This window comes from Diabrotica virgifera, chromosome 9 (genome assembly GCF_917563875.1).
Source record: "Diabrotica virgifera virgifera chromosome 9, PGI_DIABVI_V3a".
NCBI lineage: Eukaryota > Metazoa > Arthropoda > Insecta > Coleoptera > Chrysomelidae > Diabrotica > Diabrotica virgifera.
The window spans coordinates 221798009-221821902 of NC_065451.1; the positions used below are offsets into that span (position 1 = coordinate 221798009).

Here is a 23894-nt window from a genome sequence, read left to right on the forward strand (position 1 = left end):
TGCAGGCCACACTGTTAGACAAAAAGACCAACGATGGAATGCCACGATACAACATTGGAGACCTTACCAAAGTAAACGACCGAGAGGAAGACCACAGATGAGATGGGTTGATGATATTAAAAGAGTAGCCGGAACGAATTGGAAATATGTTGCTCAGGATAGAGACCGATGGAAGGAGTTGGGAGAGGCCTATGTCCAAACGTGGACGATAGAAGGCTAAGAAGAAGAAGAAGGACTTTTTCGATAAGCCAGTGTTTATCGAGATATTTTGAATATTTATCGAATCCACCACATATTTGTATATGGTTAAGTACGATTATAGAGACCTGAAAATGTATTTATAATTTACATTTTTAGGTATATTTTGAAAAAGAACCCACATCTCGATAAAAGGTGACTTATCAAAAAAAGACTAAGAAGCAAAAAAGTTTTAAAAACACTGTGTTTAACTAATGGAACCACAATAATAGTTTAATTGGAACGTACACAAACATTTGGGGGGTTTAAAGGAACAAATCTCCCATAAAATTTTTATGTAAATATATTTAAAAAGAAGCCGCATCTCGATAAAAACTCGCTTATCAAAAAAATATTAAGACGCAAAAAAGTTTTAGAAACGTTGTGTTTAACTAATGGTACCACAATAATGAATTAATTGGAACGTACACAAAAGCTTGGGGGGTTTAAGGGATCAAAACCCCCATACAATTTTTATGGGGTGGACAAATCTCACTATAATTTTGTTTTAAGATGATCCTGCCATAAGAATGATACATGTCCATTTTCAATAAAAAATCTTTAATAGTTTTCGATATATTGAATAAAATCGATTTTAATTTTGTAACTTCAAAGGGCTGTAACTTTTTTTATGAGCACATTTGTACTAAGGTAAGTTAGGTTCAATCAAACAATTTTTGACTCCAGAATGTGTGGTATAATTTATGACCAACCTTTTCGGGGCACCCTGTATATCTCTGTTGCAGAAAAAATTTCTCATCTTTATGAAAGTGGCCCTGGCAATTTGGATACGTCTTTTGATTTCATTATTTTAGTCTCCAGTTTCATTTATTAAAGTATCCAAGTATTTGTAACTTAACTTAATGCTTTTTTAATTTGAATGCCGTTTATACTAATATGTGCTGTTTGTGTCATGTTTTTACTGAGGACCAGCTAATCCGCTAAAGACAACTAATCCTCGTATGAGAAACAACGTGTGTATACCGCGAATAAAGATCTTCTATGCGATAACCGAAACCTACTTATCAGAATACCACGAGTGTATCAAACAGTAAGCCTTTTTATAATCTTGATTTTAATATTTTCTGTATAACATAATTACCTCTCCGAATTCATTTGAACCACACCGATAATACAGTCCACATAACTCTTAAATTATTTCACCTATAACAACGTGGTATCAACCAATCCACGTATTTTCATCGTCTTTTTGAAAAAAAAAAAATCGTCAGTCACATGCACATTCGCCCGATATAAAAGTTATAAAATATCCAGCGATGATTTAAGCTGATTAGACGACTAAACTGCTAAGCTGCTATTTGAATTTCAAATGTGCTAAAAGCGCTTAAAATTTTTACGTAATGGATCTGTTATGTAGGTAGAAAGTCTGCTGAATATTTCAGCAGCTTCGATTTTATGATTGCGTATGCATACTATCAAAATATAATTTCTAACTAGGATACAAAATTCTGCGAAATGACCTGAGCATTTTGTGGGAAACGGGTTAGAAAATGGTTATACCTTTGAAATTAAATTCTTCTGGGAGTGACCGAAGGATTTTGTGTGAAACAGGTGTGAAAGTTCTTGAGGTTATATTACTATTTATATAAACTTTTTGAACAGTTTACTCCTACTCCTGAATAGAGTTGTTTTCCAAGTTCCAGTAGTTTGACCGCTAGATAACAATCGATCTTGCTTGACCTTGAAGTTGAAATACGATTGTTGATATAAAATGACAGATCAGTCTTTCCTGAACGATATACACATGAAGATGAACAAAAATTTTTTTGATATGTTATTATGAACTTAAGTAGCACTAACAATTCTTCTTCTCGTACTCTTTATGCCCTATAAGAGCGTCGTTTAACTGCAAACTGCAAACCATGCTTTCAGAACTACACACAGAATCTTCTAAAATAATACTGAAAATGAATTTAAACAAAACAGAAGTCATGCACTCCGAAGAAACCGGGACAATAATGAACGTCAAAGTTATAGAAAAGTTGAAGAATATATATACCTAGGACAAAAAATAATACTAAATAGGGAAATTCAAACGGAAGAAATAAAAAGAAGAAGAAAGTTAGCATGGGCAGCATTCGAGAAAATTCAACTACATCTTAGATCTAAAGTTTTTGATGCATGCATTATTCCGATATTAACATATGGGGTACAAACATGGATAGGTACCTAATCACAAAAAAGAATATAAACATACTCAGAGTCACTCAACACGCGATGGAAAGAGCAATGTTTGTCATATCACTTAAGGACAGGAAAACAAACTCATGGATAAGGCAGAAAACCAAAGTCACCGATGCAGTACAAAAATCATTAAAATTTAAGTGGGAATATGCTGAACATGTAGCTAGGGGCGATCTAAACAATGGCACAGAACAATTCTAACCTGGAGACCATACGAACACAAAAGACCCAGAGGCAGACCTCCTATGAGATGGACAGATGATCTGAAACGAACTGCCGGGAAAAATTGGCTACAAGTAGCGTACAACAAACAACAATGGAAAGGTAGACTCAAAGAGGCTTATGTTCAGATGTGGACGTGAATGGCTAGACGAAGAAGAGGAAGCACTAACAATTCTTCTTCTCGTACTCTTTATGTCCCATAAGAGCGTCGGAGCTCTTGTTGGTATCTATCCATCTTTTACTCACTCGTCTTCCGGTCTTCTGCTATTTTCTTCATCAGTTGCACTGTTTTCCCTCTTTTGATACCGATTGCCTTCATTTTTCCATCCATCCCTTTTTAGGTCTTTCCTTTTCTCTTCTTTCTTGTATTTTGGCGTCTGTCACTTTCTTTACTGGTCTGTTTTCTTCCATTCTAATTATGTCTATAGTGTCCATACCAGTTCAGTTTTCTTTTCTCCATTTTTTTTCTATTGGTTACTGTTTTAGATTAGTTTCTGATATTATCGCTTCTTTCTTTATTTTTGAAAGTTTCGTCTTTCACCATCTCTAATTCTTGTTCTTTACAGAACACTTGGCTTTCGTACCAAATATTTTGCCCATGGCGACCTGAGGAGTTACTACAAATAAACTGATAACTCTGGATAGTGAATTTATTGTGAAAACAAATAGTTTTAACTACCTAGGATGGGTATTACCCAGTAACAGGTTAACAGAAATTAAGTGTAAGACAGCAAATTAATAGTGTGTTGTGTGGAAATATTGTTATGAAACTGAAGGGAAAACTAAATAAAACTGCGGCAGCTATCATCTACGGAACTGAATGTTGGCTAGCTAAGAGGAAAGAGGACCAACGAATGGATGTGGCGGAAACAAGAATGAGAGTGGAGTGACAAAAAAGAATACAATTAAGAATGAGTACTGTGTAAGGCACACAGAGCAAGGGAAATGAGGGAAAGAGTACTAACTCTATTGAAAATTATATAGAACGAAGGGAAGATTCCAGTGGACTGAGAAATATATGTATATATATACACCGTTCTTAGGCGTCAACGCCCTTCGGTAGGGATGTATGAAGGAGTATCACCAAGCCGCAATCCCTTATCCCTTGCCGTACCGCTCCTCCATAGGCCGATCCGACGCCAGTTTATCCAGACCAAGCCGTAGACTCTATTGAGTTTTATACTACGGCGTTGGCCTTTTTTATAAATTTCATGACCTAGCTGAGGCTCGAACCAGCGACCGCAAATCGCAAATCCACTAAACTTGTCGATCGACTGCGCCCCAGCTAACTGGACCGTCAAGACCGGACTGAGAAATAATGCAAGTATGTAATAACAATACCTACATAAAAAGGGGACCACAAAATTTGTGAAAATTATAGAGGAGTAACATTACTAAGTACGGTGTACAAAACAATGGCATCACTAATACGAAGAACATTGTCAAATATCATGAAAAATAGAGTCGAATAATACCAATGTGGATTCACAGAAGGAAGATCAACAATAAATGCTATACAAAAAATAATGGAAAAAGCAACTTGAAATTTAAAGTGTTATTTATCTACTTCAAACAGGCATTTGATTCGATTAAAAGGAGGAAAAGGCTAATGCTAGCCGAAAGTTCATAAATATAACAAGGAAAACTACCAAAATTAGCATATCATTACAAAGAAAAGAGACAGATGACCTGATTATAAATAAAGTGCTGAAACAAGGAGATGCCTTACTCACAACACTCTTTAATCTATCTAAATTTAAGTTCCATTAGGCAATAATATGGTATATATATTAGGTCACTGTAGCTATAGACGGAGAGGCAGCGCTGAAAAATCTCTTTGAATTTACTAAAGCTAGATTTTTCACAGTTGATTACTGTGAGTGTGTAGAGAAACATACTGCGGTCGGTCAAGCGAAACGTAGAACAGGGGTTACTGAGAGGGTATCAAAGTTGCTTTCCTACGAAGGTAATTAAATCCATTTACTAAGGCTGAAAATCAGTACACACATTCTAAATTGAATATAAATAAAAGTTATTATAGTCGGTCAGCTGTATGACGTGACAGAGCCGGTCGGTCGGCCCCAATGAATGTACAGGGTTATTCACTATATTTTGACCCCCTTGTAAACTGCTTTATTTACAGAATTAGAAATAGTATATTAAGTATGGAGAACGGTAAGGGTTTTATACCGATCGAAGAAAATTGTTTGGAGGAGGAGCGGAGCGACGACTCCAATTATTGTCTGAGATCGGTTACCCTTAACGTTCGACATGCTTATAACGTTTTTTGCACGATTGATACCATTATAAATTATAAAATTAAACATTTTCGTCATATTGACTAGTTTCATTCATTTTATCAAGATAGATACTTTGGTTGTTAGGTAGTAACTAGGGTGCATAACAACAATGGAGAATTGAGTTTTTATTTAGTTGTCAATAATTTTAAGTACAATTTTGATTATTATAAATTAAAATATGAGCGAAAGTGAATTTGAAGAAATTGAACGGGCTTGGGAAGAAGAGTGTTCCGCAATTATTCCCGAAAAATCCAAAATCCGTTATCAAAATACATACCAAAGTTTTAAAAAATGGTGCGAAGGCAAGAATTTAAGAATCGAAGAAAAGACTATTGGCATATTTCGTTCAAAGACATATGCAGTTGAAAGCTCCTGGAAGCCTCTGGGCAGAATATTCAATGATTAAATCCACCGTTTTTCTTTATGATGGCATTGATATTTCCAAGTTTTCAACTTTGATCTCGTATTTGAAGAGAAAAAATGTTGGCTATAGGCCTAAGAAAGCGAGCATTTTTACACGGGAGCAATTTGAAAAATTTCTGATGGAAGCGCCGGATGAAGAATTTCTAGTTCACAAGGTAATATAAGCTAGTTTAGGTAAAAGAAATACTCTAATGAAGATTTTTTCATAATTTGTAGGTCGCAATGATATTGGGAATATCTGGTGCCTGTAGAAGAGAAGAATTATATAATATTACTATGAATGACATCCAACAAACCGATGGTTTAATGATTGTAAAAGTACCCAATACAAAAACGAACATCCAGCGTACTTTTACAGTCGTTAATAAATCAGACGATAAAATTCCATATTTAGAAATTCTGCAAAAATAAATTAAAATTAAGAGATTTTTTAACTCGATGGTAAGTGAATTACTTACCGTCGAGTTGGAGTACTTACCGTCGAGTTGGACTACTTATCGTCGAGTTTACTGACGTAAAATCTGTCACGGTAAACAGTCAAAAATGATCAATCGTGCAAAAAAAAAATGTAAAATACAAAAGTTATCCGATATTTTAATTATGATTTTTTGACATATACATATATCGTACTAGTGACGTCATTCATATGGGCGTGATGACGTAATCGACTATTTTTTAAATGAGAATAGGGGTCGTGTGCTAGCTCATTTGAAAGGTTATTCAATTCTCTATACAGTACTATAAACATTAAGATCAATATTTATACAGGGTGTCCAAAAAAAATTTGAATTATTAATTAAACAATTAATTTAATTAAAAAAATTTTCTTGGACACCCTGTATAGTTAATGATGTTAGTGTTTATATTACTGAATAGGGAATTGAATAACCTTTCAAATGAGCTAGCACTCGACCCCTATTCGCATTTAAAAAAATAGTCGATTACGTCATCACGCCCAAATGGACGACGTCACTAGTACGATATATATGTAAAAAAATCATAATTTAAATATCGAATAACTTTTGTATTATATATTTTTTTCTAATTCTGTAAATAAAGCAGTTTACAAGGGGGTCAAAATATAGTGAATAACCCTGTACATTCACTGGGGCCGACCGACCCGCTCTGTCCCGTCATACAGCTGACCGACTATAATAACTTTTATTTATATTTAATTTAGAATGTTTGTACTGATTTTCAGCCTTAGTAAATGGTAATAATTACCTTCGTAGAAAAGCAACTTTGATACCCTGTCAGTAACCCCTGTTCTACGTTTCGCTTGACCGACCGCAGTATGTTGTATGTTTCTCTACACAATCACAGTAATCAACTGTGAAAAATCTAGCTTTAGTAAATTCAAAGAGATTTTTCAGCGCTGCCTCTTGGTCTAGTAGTAGAAGCAGAGTTATAGCTAATGAAAAACGAAAAATTGGTTCATATTCGTCAAATTCTAAATCGTATATTTTAACGTACAATAACCAAAAAATGAAGCACTTTTTGCGGAAAACTCTATTTAAAGTGTTTAATGGAGTTGTTTAAATACTTTAAAAAATGCTTATTTTTGTTTTTTAAAAAATTTTTTAGCATCAAAAGTAAACAAGTTACGCTCAAAATAAAGTTGGTCCCTTTTTTGGTAATAAATCGGGAAAATCACCCCCTAATTAGCATTTCAAATGAACTTAATTGATATCACTTCACAAGTTATTTACTCGCGTATGTATTGATCATACGATCTGTAAGTTTCATCGGTTCAAAGTCCTTATTTTTGAAAGAGCTGTAGTTAAAAGGGCTTGAACGAGTCACTTATCACGAGTGTATGCAAATTTAGAAATACCGAATCTTGACCAATTTTTGTCTTACAGAAAAACAAAAAAATACGAAATATTCAGAAAAGTAAAGCTGACTTTTTTTATTGGTTAAGACTTTTGGTATCTCTAACAATTTTTAAGTTATTTTGAAAAAAAAGCATATTTTTTAAAATTAAAATTTTTAAAAAATTTACTTTAAAACCAATTTTTTTCAAAAATAAGCACTTTGAATCGATGAAACTTACAGATCATATAAACACAACATAAGTAAAGTAACTTGTGAAGCGGTAACGATTAATTTCATTTAAGTTGCTAATTGGGGGGTGATCTTCCTGATTTTTTTTACCAAAACAAAAGGCACCAACTTTATTTTGAGCGTAACTTGCTTACATTTGATGCTAGATTTTTTTATTAAAACAGAAATAAAGCTTTTTTAAATACTTTTAAAAAGTTGTACTGTGTTTTCCCCAGGAATGCTTCATTATTTGGATACTTCACATTGAATAATTATTCTATTATCTGTAATTTTTCAAATATGAACCTATTTTTCATTAGCTATAACCCTGCTTTTGTTAGGTATAGAGACCTAATATATACACCGTTTTTTTTTCACTTTTTTATAGGCTAAAGTTCTGCTAAGAATATTTTTTCGACAAAATGCTTAGGTTTTGAGTTATTTTGCGAAAAACCGTCTAAAAAGTGGTTATTTTGTTGAAAATTTAATATATTCACTCGCAAATAACTCGAAAAGTGTTGACTTGTCGAAAAAGCTCTATAGAACAAAAGTTACCTAAAATTAGTCAGTTTACCCATTTCCGGACTTGTTTTGGACATTATTTTTTCACCCCAAAGAGGGGGTGAAAGTCACCCCCAGGGCAAAAGCACACATCGGCACAATATCACTTTTTTTCTTTGACATGTAAGCTATACGTATGCCAAATTTCATGTCAATCCAAGCGGTTCTTTAAAATTTAGAGCAAAAACCGTGAAAGAATGGACTATACAACTATATTCTTTCATTTATTACGTACTCGTACTACATATGTAACATCGATCGAGTTATTCAGAAACGCCACAAACAAAATTAAAATTGCTATGATGATGGTCAACGTCCGCAACGGACAAAGCACATCAAGAAGAAGATATATGTCGTGTGCCAGGTTGTTTCTAATTGTCTAAAACATGTTCAATGTATTTATTCTTTACATCTCGTCAGTTTTTCCATGGTTCCTATAAATATTTGGCTATTATTATTTCTTACGATTGTTTCTGCTCTCTTTCTGTTCTGCGTCAATAATAACGAGTGAATATGTGAATGGTAGAATTAGAATGGTTCCAAATATCAGAGGCTGTAAATAATATTAGATGCGGCACAAAACACAAGAAACATATTGATGGATTCGACCGTTACTTGATGGAAGTTCATTTTATCTTACAATAAAACACTGAAAACTTTTGTTTTCTATACTTCCACAGAATTTATTATTTACAACTATCTGACTACAGATGTTTCGGCAGAGTGCCTTTTTCAAGTGATATAATTTACAATGTGTTTGCCTTTTTAAGTCTCTAACTGAAGAGGTTGAGGAGTGGGGAGCTGTTTGTCTCGAGTTGGTCATTCAGAATTATATCTGTATTTTTCAGTTTATTAATTTCCATAGATTCTAAAAAAGATAGCTTACGGCCTTTATTTTGGATATGCAGAATTTGAAACTCTTCATTGAAAGAATGATTATGATCTAGAAGGTGAAGTGCGTATGTAGAAGTGTCTGTTTTTCTATTGCTGAAAGCCCTTTTGTGTTCTGCTATCCGTTTGTCAAAAGTTCGGCCAGTTTGACCGATGTACGTTTTCGGACAGTCACCACAAGTTAGTTTGTACACACCAGTTCGCAAATTCACTTGCAAATAACTCGAAAAGTATTGATTTGGTGAAAAAACTTTATAGAACAAAAGTTGCTTAACGTTAGTCAGTTTATCCATTTCGGGACTTAACTTGAACACATATTTTTTCACTCCCGAGATGGGGTGAAACTCACCTCCAGGGCAAAATCACACATCGGCACCATATCACTTTTTTTCTATGACATGTTAGCAATACGTATGCAAATTTCATGTCACTCCAAGCGGTTCTTTAAAATTTACAGCAAAAACCGTGAAAGAATGTACTATGGGAGTTTATTGTTGAATTGGTCGATATCAATTTCAAAGTTTACTTTGTTGTTGTGTAAACTTAAACTCGCAATATAAAGGTGTTCGTTTTTCGTCCAGCATAATAGTTTAACCTGTCAAAAGTGATAAACTATACCTCTGACCGTTAGCACGTGAAAAACTTTCTGATATGGAGTCGACTTCGACTCGGGGAAAACTTTTAAGTCCCTTTTTATTTCGTTGTTAATTTCGGCATCGCACGCGATTTGTTTTAGGAATACGTTCACCCCTGGATTGTTAGTAAACTGGAATAAAACTTTGTGGATTCGGGACAACGAGATACTGCTACCGGAAAAATCGTCTTGTTTTGGTAGATATATTTCACCACGTAATGATGCCGAGGGAAATTTAGGTCAATGGTGCATTGAAACTTTTGCATCGATCCTTTTCAAGACTTTAAAACATTCTTGTAGTAAATGATAAAAGTAGTTTACAGAATCGCTGTTTTTTGTTTGTTTCTTTTCTTATTTTATTCTTTCTCATTTTGCAGATGATACAAAAAATTCGGTTATTTTCCAAAGAAAATACAGTGGAACCTCGATAACTCGGATTAATCGGGACCACCGCCGATCCGGGTTAGCCGGAGAATATGGTAAAAATTAATAAAATACGGTATTATTTTTCTTTTTACATGCCATATCAGAATTATCCGACGTTGGCGATCACCATTGCGAAGGCTTCTCGATCTCTGCAAGATGTGCAATAATTGAAGACCTTGGGACCAGAAGGGGACAAGCCACAATTTCGTCAAAAATGAGTTAAAGTAGAAATCGCACACTTTAAGACCATATTAATGTCCCAAACAGAAAATTTCAGCAGTTTTCTCATAGATGGCACCGCTGTAGTTAAGTCCCGTTGTGTCACCATTACTTTATATTGCAACAGAAGGAGACAAGCCACAGTAGTAATCAACATGGCGGCGGAACATTCCCGTGCATGTAAACGGAAAATAGACTTTTCTGAGTTTGATTCTGAACACAGTGACCTAGATCCGTTTTTAAATAAAACCTAAGATGACAAAGACTCCGGAAGTAGCAGCGATTGGGAAAATATAAACTCAGGAATAGTAAGTTTATTAAATGTGTGGCTTGTCCCCTTATGTTATATTTTTCGAACCTAAAAATATTAGGATTGTTCTAAAGGTTTTTCGTGGCTTATCCCTTTTTAGTAAAATACCAACTTTATTGTAGGAAAATGAATAGGTTTATACCCCACAGACTTCTCGAGTTGTCTTGCCAACTCGAGAAAAGAAAGCGCCTTCTAGATGGGGGCACAAGGATACCCAACGACAAAAAAAATTAAGCGCAAGACTAAAAAAAATCTAGTTTACGAATATGTATATAAATACAAAAGGGAAGAAAATAGAACCAAAAAAATTAGGTGCACCTTGCGGTTGCAAAAAACAGTGTAGGCAGAAATTGGTGCTTGCCAACAGATTCTACCAGATATTGAGAATAATGAACCACTGGAAGACATTGAACATTTGGACTACTTTTCAGATATTGAAAATTTTGACAACTGAATTATTTTATTGTTGCATTTTATGTTCATATTTTAGAATATAATTTTTTATACAAAAGAGGATAAGCCTCATATTTTTTCAAAAAATGTTCAAAAACTCAAAAACCGTTAAATAAACATTTGTGTTACTTTTATTGTGTATTTAATATCATATTTCCAATTGATTATGGGCCTTACTACCAAGAAAATTTTAAAAATTGGATTTCAGGATTTGAAAATAAGTTTAAAATTATGTTTTCTCCAAAATATTGTTTGGTGGCATGCCCCCTTCTGGTCCCAAGGTCTTCAATTGTCCTGCACTTAATATCTGAGTCCATTCACGAATGTTTTTTTTTTACTGAAATATGGTATACTATTTGGGTTTTATTTTATTAATATTTAGGCCACTGTTTTGTGCCGCTCTTTCTATAACATTAAATGCTTCTATCATTTCTCTTGTGCTTCTAGCTATGATATCAACATCATCTGCAAATGCCAATATTTGTACACTTTTTGTTATTATTGTTCCTGTGGTGTTGACTTTTGACTCTCTAATTATTTTCTCTAATGTGATGTTGAATAGAATACAGGATAGGGCATCTCCCTGTCGTAGGACCGTTCTAACATGGATTGTATCTGTTAGTGCGTTTTGAATTCGAACCCTGCTTTGTACTTTAAGTATTTCTTTTACTATATCAATGAGATGAGTTGGAATATTAAACTCTTTCAGGGCGTTGAATGAGATATCAATTATTACAATCAAATGTATTCTAATCAAATATTACACTACATACATTTTTATTGTTGAAATGTTTATCTGATGAACAATCTATAAAATAAAAACAGAAGAAGGTAGCACAAACACAATTATGTACAATTAGAAACAGAAGTTCGATATGGCGATTCCCTGTCAACCAAAGTTTTGAACATGGCAATGGAAGGAACAGTCCAGGCCAGCGGAATTAAAAGAATTATAGCCCACTCCTCAACAAAAATAGTAGCATATACTTATAGGAAAAGATAAGGAAATATCGAAAGAAACATTAACACTGCTGATAAATGAAGCCCAGAAAAGAGTTCTAGAAATTTGCGAAGAAAAAGCAAAATATCTACTCTTTTCTACAAGGGAAGATAACAAGATAAGGGAAATAAGATAGAAAACTATGTACACTTTTAAAAGAGTTCAATAATATAAATATTTGACAGACGAGAAATCCATTAAATAAAACGTATCTTAATAGGATAAGTCATAGACTAAATAGAGCACTACATGAGGAAAAAAACGACTCCTTCCAGTTTTATGTTTCGAACCTCTCACGTGAAGACCACTCTATATGGAAAGCTACAAAAAAATTTAAACGACAGACAATAACAAATTCACCTTTAAGAAAAACAGATATGACCTGGGCTTGCACAAATGAAGAAAAAACCACAGTATTCGCAGAGCATCTTGCAACTGTATTCTCAGCACCAGAAAACAATGACGATGAAGATGACGATATAAAAAGGTACCTCGAAACTCCATGTCAACTATCTCTTCCTCTGACAGCATTTACTCCGACAGAGGTTCGACAACAAAGAAAAATGCTAAATCCTCAGAAAGCACCTGGCTATGATTTGATAACAGGAGAATTACTTCGGAAGCTACCGAGAAAAGCAGTGGTGTTATTAACTATACAACAGCATACTACGTCTTCGCTACTTTCCAATACAATGGAAATTAGCTCAAGTTATTATGATTCCGAAACCTGGTAAACCCACAACACAAGCAAATTCATATCGCCCTATAAGCCTACTCCCAATAATGTCGAAAGTATTAGAACGGCTGCTATTACATAAAATCGAGCAAGTTGTCCCCATAAATGAAATTATACCACAACACCAATTATTCGGATTTAGACGTGAACACTCAACCATCCAATAATGCCACAGAATAGTAAATATAATTAAAATAACTCTTAAAGAGAAAAAGTTTTGCGCTGGAGTGTTTCTCGATAGACAAGAGGCATTTGATTGGGTATGGCATCAAGGTCTCCTCTATAAACTGAAATTACACCTAACGGACCAACTATACTTTATTCTAAAATCGTATCTTACTGACCGATACTTCCAAGTCAAAATTGAAGATTACCACATCATCCAATCTGGCGTACCACAGGGTAGCGTTCTCGGCCCGTTTCTGTATCTGATATTTACAGCCGACGTTCCAACCAGAAATGATACCTTCTTAGCTACTTTTGCCGATGATACAGGAATCTTAGCAGTGGATGTCGACCCTAATGTAGCATCACAAAAAGTACAAAATCATTTAGACCAATTACAAAACTGGCTCAAGCGATGGAAAATAAATGTTAATGCCAGCAAATCAGTACACATTACTTTTACAACCAGAAAATCGGAATGTCCTCAAGTTTCTATAAATAATACTCCGATTGCCATCAAACCAGTTGTCAAATACTTGGGATTACATCTGAATGAAAAACTCATATGGAAAACGCACATTAAAACTAAACGTAAACAATTAGATCTCAAACTAAAAAATATGAACTGGCTATTTAACAAGAGGTCTCAGTTATCTCTTGAAAATAAGCTGCTTCTGTACAAATCTATACTTATACCAGTTTGGTCATACGGAATAGAACTATGGGGCTGCAGTAAACCTTCAAATACGAAGATACTCCGAACATTCCAGTCCAAAATACTCCGTATGATAAGTAAAGCTCCATGGTACGTATCCAACCAGACACTTCACAATGATCTGGACATCCCACTAATCAATGACTTAATAAAGAATCATTCAATAAAATATAAAAATCGCACCACTGACCACACCAACGAATTGATAAATTCACCCAACCACTTGCTGAAAGAAGAATGAAGAGAATATGACCAGACGACCTACCACAATAATGCTTAGAGAACCGTCACTGGACGGTACCTAACTCATGTTAATTGACTTACATACCTTTTACTTATTACTTTGTATATAGAGTAGATTGTAAAAATTCAGTGTATCAAATAAAAAAAATTAGTGGCCGTTATGGAGAGGTTTTACCGTATTATTAAATTTTATCACATTTATTACATAATACCTAAATCAATAAAATCAATATAGTACTTACCTTTTTGGCCGTTTGTAGTTTATGCGCCCTCAGTATCTTGGCATCGTCTGCAATTTGCTGTTGGAATACTTCGACAGCCGCCAACCTCGCTCTCGCCAATTTCTCGTTTTCCTCCAATACGGTCCTCCACACATTCCACATATTCCTGAAATGTACAACAGATTGTGCAATTACGAAATGCAGATTCTGCGATTGTAGGTTGAAACACATATGTATTGGACACAAGCTCATGAACGAGCCGTAAATAATTGATCAAAGCAATATGATTATTCCGTTGGAAAACCCTTGGAAGACTTTTGGAAAATTTGAAATAAATACAAAGAGCACAAAAATAGGAATGTTACAAATACTGTACAATTAAATGAAAAAAAAGGAAGTAAGTAATTTTGATTAAAAAACTAAATTTCTATGGAATTCGAGGTATTTCTTTGAATAGGGAACTTGCACAATTTTTTTTATTACATAATGATGTTCAGTTTTGTTTAAAAATGAGATTTCCAAAATTTCACGCTTCAAAAACTCGTAATAACTTAGAAATACATATTTAAAGTCTTCAGCGGTATAAAATAGTTCAAACGACCCGTGACCTCACATAGTTTTACATTAGTTATTATTATGATTATATTTCGCTGTGTCTAGGTACACGCTAACGTGTATGCAAATAAAAAAGTTAGGTATGTACACGCGAATTAAACTTCATCAAGCCAGTGACGTTATTATTTAGCGTGCGCAGTGACTGTATATTTTGGTACATGCTATTTTGATATGTTTAGCGTGTGTTTGATAGAAAAATATTTGTTAAAGGAAGGGAAGCAGAACTATTCAGATGTTTCAAACTTAATTGTAATAAATCAATGTATATATTAAAGTATATATATTTAGGTTAGCAAAATAAATATATGTATTTAGTTGACATAACACGTAAAAAATATTGTTAAAATAATTTTTATACGTAAGTTAATTATTATAATCAACTATTCTAAATGGGAAATAAGCCACAATTTAACTAAAAAAATGATTTTATTAACGTTTCGACGTCCAAATCGGATGTCATTGTCAAAATACAAAAATTAATCAGATTAAATAAATTATTAGAAAAATTTTTTACTAAGCAACACCATTTTTGTTGAATTTAATAATATTTTGTATTTTGACAACGACGTCCGATTTAGACGTCGAAACGTTAATAAAATCATTTTTTGGTTAAATTGTGGCTTAGTTCCCATTTAGAATAGTTGATTACAAAAATGCCACAAGGATAATAGCTTCAGAACAAGTTAATTATTATTGTGAAAGCTTTAGGTCTTCTTTTTATTTTAATCTTTTACGGTAATACATACTATTTCATTTATAACTAAAAAATATATATATTAATTTATAGTCTCTTATCTTTTTCGTACTGTTTTAAAATGTTCTTAAACTCATTAAAAGAACTAAATTGTCCACACTCCGTAGTTAATTTAAAAACAAACACTAAACAAATAAAAAATAAGAAATCACTGACACTCTAACTTTTTTATTTGCTTACACGGTAACGTATACCTAGACACAACCTTATATTTAGGTATATTCTTCTTCTCCTTCTTTAGTTTATTGGCCTCCACCTACTTGGGTATTTGGCAAGCTCATCGTCGTGGAATAAGTCAAAAATATTTATATTCTAATGACATTTATCGTATGTCATTGTAATAATATATACCAGTTTGTTAAAATTGTAGTTTTATACTGTTTTTGAAGGAAAGGAATGAAGGTTTACTATTGAAAATAAAACCATTTTGTAAAAGTACGAATTTTTCTATGAATAGTTCAAACGATCAAAAACACTTGTAACGTCACATAAATGTATTTTCTACTGACGTTTATAACTCTACGTCTAATTTAAAATTCTGTTTATTTTATTGGAAAAATGTAAATGTAAAACCAAGTGACGTCACGAAGCGTTTTGGACCACCTGTTTTAATTTGAATTTTTAATCGTCTTTAGGGGCCAAACGAAAGACAAACAAAACTTTTTTATCTTTGATACATGTTTTAAATTATGTTGTGTTGTGATTTATAACATTTTTTTCGAATTTAAAAAATTATGCAAGTTCCCTATTGGTTCCAATCTCACTTGAATAATAGGAAACAACTAGTTAGAGCAAATGATACTGACTCTAGTCTCAAAAATATTGTACGTGGAGTACCTGAGTACCACAAGGTTCAGTATTGGGTCCTCTACTGTTCCGTATCTTTATAAATGACATCACTAATTTAAAACTCGATGGGAAAATTTTTCTTTTTGCTGATGATACCAGTATCACTTGGAGCAACTCAACTATTGCATCTCTTCATGCAACTATAACTTCTGATTTGCTTACGATAAAAACCTGGTCTGACTCTAATTTACTCTCTTTTAACGTGGATAAGACAGTAGCATTATCCTATAAAAGTGCTCTTCAACCCCTGCTTGTTAATAACAGCCAGATATCTACCGTTGATTCTATAAAATTTCTTGGTATTTTTTTAGACAGCAACCTCAAATGGTCCCTTCATATCGATTTGTTAAGTAAGAAACTCGCCTCAGCCTGCTATGCTATAAGATATGTTTCCAAAGAACTTAATTTAGCATCTTCTAAACTAACATATTTTTCCTTGTTCGAGTCTCATCTTCGATATGTTCTTCCTTTTTGGGGTTCTAGTACAGCTGCTCAATTAGATGTTATTTTTAAATTACAAAAAAGAGCAATAAGGTATCTATTTGGCCTCAGAAGAACAACACATTGCAGAAGTTACTCCAAAGGTCACGGAATTTTAACCCTTCCAACTTTATACATTTTAGAAACTGTTTGCTTAATTCGTAAACACATGCATGTCTTACTGCATAGTAGCAAGTGACACTTGCTACCATAAAATCATGATGTGAACAAGTCAAAATACGAGCTCATTGCTGTATAGAGCTGTATACAGCCAACTACAGGAAAAATTTTTTTCCTCGAGGTTACCACAGAAACTCTTTAGAACACTACAAATAGTTCACACCGTTCTCAAATCAATCAATTCCGCGAAGCTTCGTTGATTCGTAATATTCGTAAATAATGAGTTCTGAGAATTTTATGGTTTAATAGATTTTTAGAATTATACCGGACTTACACTCAGTCCTGTTGGACAGGGAATTAGGCAGGGAAGTGGGCAGCGTGAATGTGTAAATAGCTCACTCGCGCTGCCACTGCTCATGCTACTGCCATTGCACGGCGCTCCCCAAGAAGTCGGTTTTTGGGACGGAAGTCAAAGGAGAGGCAGCGCGAATGCGAGTGTGTATTAGTCATGAGGACATTGCTGACATTGGTGAGGACTGGTGTGAACACTTCACTCGTATTTCGGGCAATATTTCCGACAGCGGTATTAGCAGTGGCAAAGGCTGAGTATAAATCCGGCATTAGTTTATTCTCTTTGCATGCTTAGTTTAGCATAGTTTAGCTTCTCAGTATACGTACTAATCCATTTAATTTAATTCTTCTTCTTCTTTTTCTTCTTCGTCTAGCCATTCACGTCCACATCTGAACATAAGCCTCTTCAAGTCTTCCTTTCCATTGTTTTTTGTTGTACGCTACTTGTAGCCAATTTTTCCCGACAGTTCGTTTCAGATCATCTGTCCATCTCATAGGAGGTCTGCCTCTGGGTCTTTTGTGTTCGTATGGTCTCCAGGTTAGAATTGTTCTGTGCCATTTGTTTAGATCGCTTCTAGCTACATGTCCAGCGTATTTCCATTTCAATTTTAATGATTTTTGTACCACATCGGTGACTTTGGTTTTCTGTCTTATCCATGTGTTTGTTTTCCTGTCCTTAAGTGATATGCCGAGCATTGTTCTTCCATCGCGTGTTGAGTGACTCTGAGTATGTTCATATTCTTTTTTGTGATTGTCCATGTTTGTGCCCCATATGTTAATATCGGAATAATGCATGCATCAAAAACTTTAGATCTAAGATGTAGTTGAATTTGCTGATTTCTGAGTATATAGTTCAGTTTGCCGAATGCTGCCCATGCTAACTTTCTTCTTCTTTTTATTTCTTCCGTTTGAATGTCCCTATTTAGTATTATTTTTTGTCCTAAGTATATATATTCTTCAACTTTTTCCATAACTTTGTCGTTTATTATTGTCACGGTTTCTTCGGAGTGCATGACTTTTGTTTTGTTTAAATTCATTTTCAGTCCTATTTTAGAAGATTCTGTGTGTAGTTCTGAAAGCATGGTTTGCAGTTCTTGTAGGTCAGTAGCTATCAGGATTATGTCATTCGCAAATCGTAGATTACTGAGGTAGCGGGCATTGATGTTTATTCCCTTATATTTTCAATTTAGATTTTTAAACACGTCCTCCAAAACTAAGGTGAACAGTTTGGGTGATACAGTATCTCCCTGTTTGACTCCCCTGTTTAATGGTTCAGGGTTCGTGTATTCATTTTCATTTAGGTAGTATGCAGCTGTAGCTTGGTTCATAGTTTCTTTTATTAAGTTAATATATCTGCTGTCTATTCTACAATTTTGCATTGCGTTTATTACGGCAGTGTGTTCTATAGTGTCGAAAGCTTTTTCGTAGTCTACAAATGCTATAAAAACTGTAAACTTGTATTCGTTACATTTTTCTATTAATATTTTTGTGGTTAACAGGTGATCGGAAGTTGAATAGCCTTTTCTAAAACCTGCCTGTTCATATGGTTGGTATTCATCTAATTTCCTTGTTAGTCGGGTAGTTATGACTTTGGTGAGTATTTTAAACAGATGTGACAGTAGACTGATGGGCCTGTAGTTTTTCAACTTTCTATTATCACCTTTCTTGTGTAATAATATTACTTTAGAGTTGTTCCAGCTTTTAGGGACTTTGCCCTGGTATAAACAACTGTCTATAAGCTTAGTTACAATTGCAATGAGTTCCTTACCTCCTTCTAATATCATATCTGTGGTAATCCTATCTTCTCCTGCAGCTTTACTTCTCTTCATGTTTTCCAATGCTGTAGTTACCTCTGAAATTGTTACTTTTGGCATTATTTCCGATCCAACATTTTTTTTAATTAACATTTAATTTAATTAAGATAAAACAAATTAAAAGAAAATGGGCTAATATACAAAATATAAAATTTTCTGAATTTTGTGGGTTGCCCGTTTTTTCTAGCGCGCAATTTATATTTTAAATAGGGTAATCTTCTAAAAAAATGTTCCTTTAATATTCAGGAATAGTGTGTTCGCGAGAGATAAAAGGATTTCAGCTCGAGGCCTTTGACTTGTTGCATGATTGCAGTGTTGGATAAGTGCAGTAATTCATTAAAGCTGCTAAGAATATGGCTCTATTTTGCGGAGTAACGTGTTTAGAGATTTTTAAGAAGTGTGCAGGATATTCTTCAAGGTATACGACTCTTGCATTTTAATGGTTTAAAACGAAGTAATGATACGTTGTTTTAAGCTCGAACGTGCCTAAAATAATTAAAGTAAGAAGCAGTTAAATTCCTGGAATGTCTTGGATAAAACAGTTTTGCATGTTATTAGGTTTAATTAAATCAAAACTTGAATAATATAATTTATCTACACTGTCCCTCAAAATTAACTGTGCTGCAGGCCCTACTAGGCCCCTGGCTGCCAAAATCCTACGCCCAGTTCCATCAACGTGACTTAAGTGAAAATTTGATCTTAAGAAACAATTTTTTCCACCTACCTCTACCGAAAGTATACTTTTCCGGACCTGATTGTAGGGAGCAAAGTTGTACTTTTCCTCCCTAGGGAGGAAAATATTTTTCCTCCCTAGGGAGGAAAAGTAAAAGTGACGTCATGGTATTTCATTCATGAAATATAACTTATTGACGCCCTGTATAATATCTATTTTCTATTACGAAGTATCTATACATTTTAACGTTTATTTATAAAACATCCTGTATTTTGCAGAATGGTAAAAAACAGTAAATTGTTAGTTTGATTTAACAATGTTTACATTAATAATTTGACTTATATTTGACAGTTGACAGTTATATTGTACCTACTTGTTGTTTTAGTTCTAATACATTTTGTTGGTTAGTTACATAAATAAATTAAGTAAAAATTAAAAAATGACTTGTTATTTGAGGAAGGTGGAAAACCCATATGTATAACATGGGAGTAAAGTGCCTTTTCCTCCCTTGAATGATTACTGCCCTCCGCTACGCGTCGGGCAGTAAACTTCATTCTCGGGAGGAAAAGTTACACTTTCCTCCCTTGTTATACAAATAGCTATTACTTAATAGCCTAATAAAATAAAAAAAAGTCAATATGTAAATTCGTACAGGTTAAAACAAATTTTATATCAAAGTTTAGGTGGGTACAAAAGATATTTTCAAGAAAGTATCCAAATCATACAAGGGGATCATTGTTTAAATAATTAAAAAGGGGTCATTTTTGCCAAAAAATTACTTTTTTAACTGCTGAGGTCATTCAATTACTAATGAAGGTCTATAGGATTTTTTTCTGCAAAGTTGAAGGGTAAATTTTTCACATAAGACTTACTAAATTAAATTTGACCCCCTATTTTTTTAAATAATTATACATAAAACTTTAAAAACAAATTTGCAAAAAATTATTTTTAGCGTTTTAAATAAGCAATATAAAATATCTTATTTTACAGACTAAGTTGCGTTATGTTACCAGTATTAAGGAAAAAAAAATTGGTCGAAAAATATTTAATATTTTTTGAGATATTGAATTTGTTTATTAAATGTTACTATATTTTCAATTGCAAAAACGCGGTTGTTGCCAAAGAAATATTCACCTGCTTAAGATCTCATTATTTTTATTTTTATGTATATTTTCGATAAATGTATTGATAAATTCAAATTTCAGTTCAACTCCCCACTAAAATGGCATTTGAAAATTATTCAAATTTGTTTATAATTTGTTTTTATAATAAGGTCACGGGGATTAAGTATTTTGAAATGCCGTTTCCATAATTGGGTTCCTGGGAATTTTTTACTAATTAACAAAATTTTTTGGTCATTTTTCTTTTTCTTTTTTTTTTCTTTGAGTTATATTACTACGGGCCCTTTTAGGGTTAAATTTTATTAAGAATGTCGAATCTCTGAGTTGTAGATTCTAGACCTAAAAATATTAAGATTTAACTAAAATCTCTTAAATAAAATGTGGCTACTTACTGAGTTACAGGGTGTTTTATTTAAAAATTTAAAAAGTATTGTTACCAAATACTTTAAAACTATTTGACGTATCCTTATCATACTTGGCAGAAAGTGTGGCTATTATACACCCTATTAAATTGTGATTAATAAACGTTTCTAGCTAGTGCCAGAGGCGTACGACAGGGGATAGAGAATGATTGACCCTTCCCAAATTCTACGCCACTGAGTGAATTACTATTGTAGCGAAATTTTTCGATTCTCCAATACTTTGTATGTAAATAACTTTATTGGTATCGATAAAGTCATCAGTTTGAGAGATATTGGAAATTTAAAATGAATGAATGAATGAATGAAAATAACTATGCCGTTTTATTTTTAACGACCACTATCTCGAAAACTAATGACTTAATCGTTACCAGTAAAGAGTACATTATTTACATAGAAAGTATTGGAGAATCGAACAATTTCGCTAAAATAGTAATTCCCTCAGTGGCGTAGAATTTGGGAAGGGTCAACCATTAACTGGCCCCTGTCGTACGCCTCTGGTGGTAGCTAGAAACTTTTATTTATCACAATTTAGTAGACTGTATAGTACCCACACTTTCTGCCAAGTATGATAAGGATATGTCAAATAGTTTGAAAGTACTTGGTAAAAATAATTTTTAAATTTGTAAATAAAACACCCTGTAGCTCAGTAAGTAGCCACATTTTATTTAAGTGATTTTAGACCAATCTTAATATTTTTAGGTCTAGAATCTACAACTTAGAGATTCGACATTCTTAATGAAACTTAATCCAAAAAGGGCCCGTAGTAATATAATGCCAAGAAAAAAAAAGAAGAGGAAAAAAAGACAAAAAAATTTGTTAATTAGTGAAAAATTCCCAGGAACCCAATTATCGAAACGGCATTTCAAAATATTTAATCCCCGCGACGTTATTAAAAAAATAATTTATAAACAAATTTGAATTATTTTCAAATGCCATTTTAGGGGGAAGTTTAATTGAAATTTGAATTTATCAATACATTTGTCGAAAATATACATATAAATAACAATAATAAGATTTAAGACAGGTAATTATTTCTTTGGTAACAACCGCGTTTTTTCAATTAAAAATAGAGTAACATTTAATAAACAAATTCAATATCTCAAAAAATATTAAATATTTTTGGACCAATTTTTTTTCAATAATACTGATAATATAGCGCAACTTATCCTGTAAAATAAGATATTTTATAGCGCTTATTTAAAAAGCTAAAAATAATTTTTTGCAAATTTGTTTTTAAAGTTTTATGTATAATTATTTAAATAAATAGGGGGTCAAATTTAATTTAGTAATTCTTATGTGAAAGATTTACCCTTTAACTTTACAGAAAACAAGCCTATAGACCTTCATTAATAATTGAATGACCTCAGCAGTTAAAAAAGTAATTTTTTTGCATAAATGACCCCTTTTTAATTATTTAAACAATGATCCCCTTGTATGATTTGGATACTTTTTTGAAAATATCTTTTGTACCCACCTAAACTTTGATATAAAATTTGTTTCAACCTGTACGAATTTACATTTTGATTTACATGTAGTGTAATTTTATTTTACTAGACTATAAGTCCCTTTGAGTTTCGTTCCACCATCGAAAAATATTTACTTAAGAACAAATATTTTTGCTTAAGCTTAAGTCACCTATTATGACGACCTAAGTAAAAATTTTAAGGCAAAGTTTTCAACCTAATATAAACATTAATAATATTGAAAAATATTAAAAATATTACTAAAAGATTTTTAATTAAAAACTTATTGGTCCATTTCCCTGGTAACACCTCCATGGCTTCTAAAAATTGCAAGCCAAATGGATGCTGCAGTGAAGACAAGAGGGAATTCTAAAAAGTTGCAATTCACAACCCCGTCTACAGCTTGGTAAAGTTCCAACGGAAAAATGGACCTAGTTACTCTACAGGAGTAATACTAATGTAAAATAAAAATGTATACCATTTTTATTCAGTTGAAATGCGAAGGCAAAACTGTCATATTTTTCACTTAGAACAGAGAGCGCAAACCAGCACTCTAAATTGACGATTTTCGACTCTTTTTGGAGACATCATCGTAGGCTTGCTGCTCTCTGCTCGAAGTGACAAAACCACGAAAGCTTATCCCCGCATTGCAACTGACGTTAATGGAGTAGGTGACTAGCGTCATCTGGCCACTGAAAGGCAAAGTTTTCAACCTAATATAAACATTAATAATCTTGAAAAATATTAAAAATATTAATAAAAGATTTTTAATTGAAAACTTATTGGTTACAAAAGTCAACAAAACAAAAGCAAATTTGACATTTACTAATACGTTAGTTAGATGGCTCTACTCGAGTTACTTGGGAACAAAAAAAGAATGAAGAAAATTGCTCCATGGGAAGCCGAGAAAATGCATTTTTTAACGTATACCGATTTTGAACTTTAAGATTACATTTTCTCCAACCTAATTTTTGATTGGAATTTTGCAATTTTTGACAATTTTCACTCGTAATATCGATAGTTTTTATTATAATAATATATGTTTTGAGTATTTTAAAGATATGAAAATTGGTGTGGAGAAAGAGGATAAAAATAAAAAGGTGAAAGTTTGAAAATTATGATCTTTTTGTTTATATCTTTGCCGTAAATGCCGGTCAACTTTGACCGCTGGCACCACTAATAACAATTAAACGTTTTTTGTTTTAAAAGAAGCGTCCTGCCGCTTTTT

The 23894-nt window shown here is 33.1% G+C and overlaps 1 protein-coding gene across 4 annotated transcripts in view; it reads right to left on the reverse strand.

The window, feature by feature from the left end:
• LOC114330180 (protein nervous wreck) overlaps positions 1-23894 on the reverse strand; it is a 163716-nt gene that overhangs the window by 103490 nt on the left and 36332 nt on the right. For all 4 annotated transcript variants that reach the window (XM_050662900.1, XM_050662901.1, XM_050662903.1 and 1 more), the window contains exon 4: positions 14026-14170. In XM_050662900.1, the coding sequence (XP_050518857.1) occupies positions 14026-14170 (145 nt within the window). The remainder of the gene's footprint in view (positions 1-14025; positions 14171-23894) is intronic.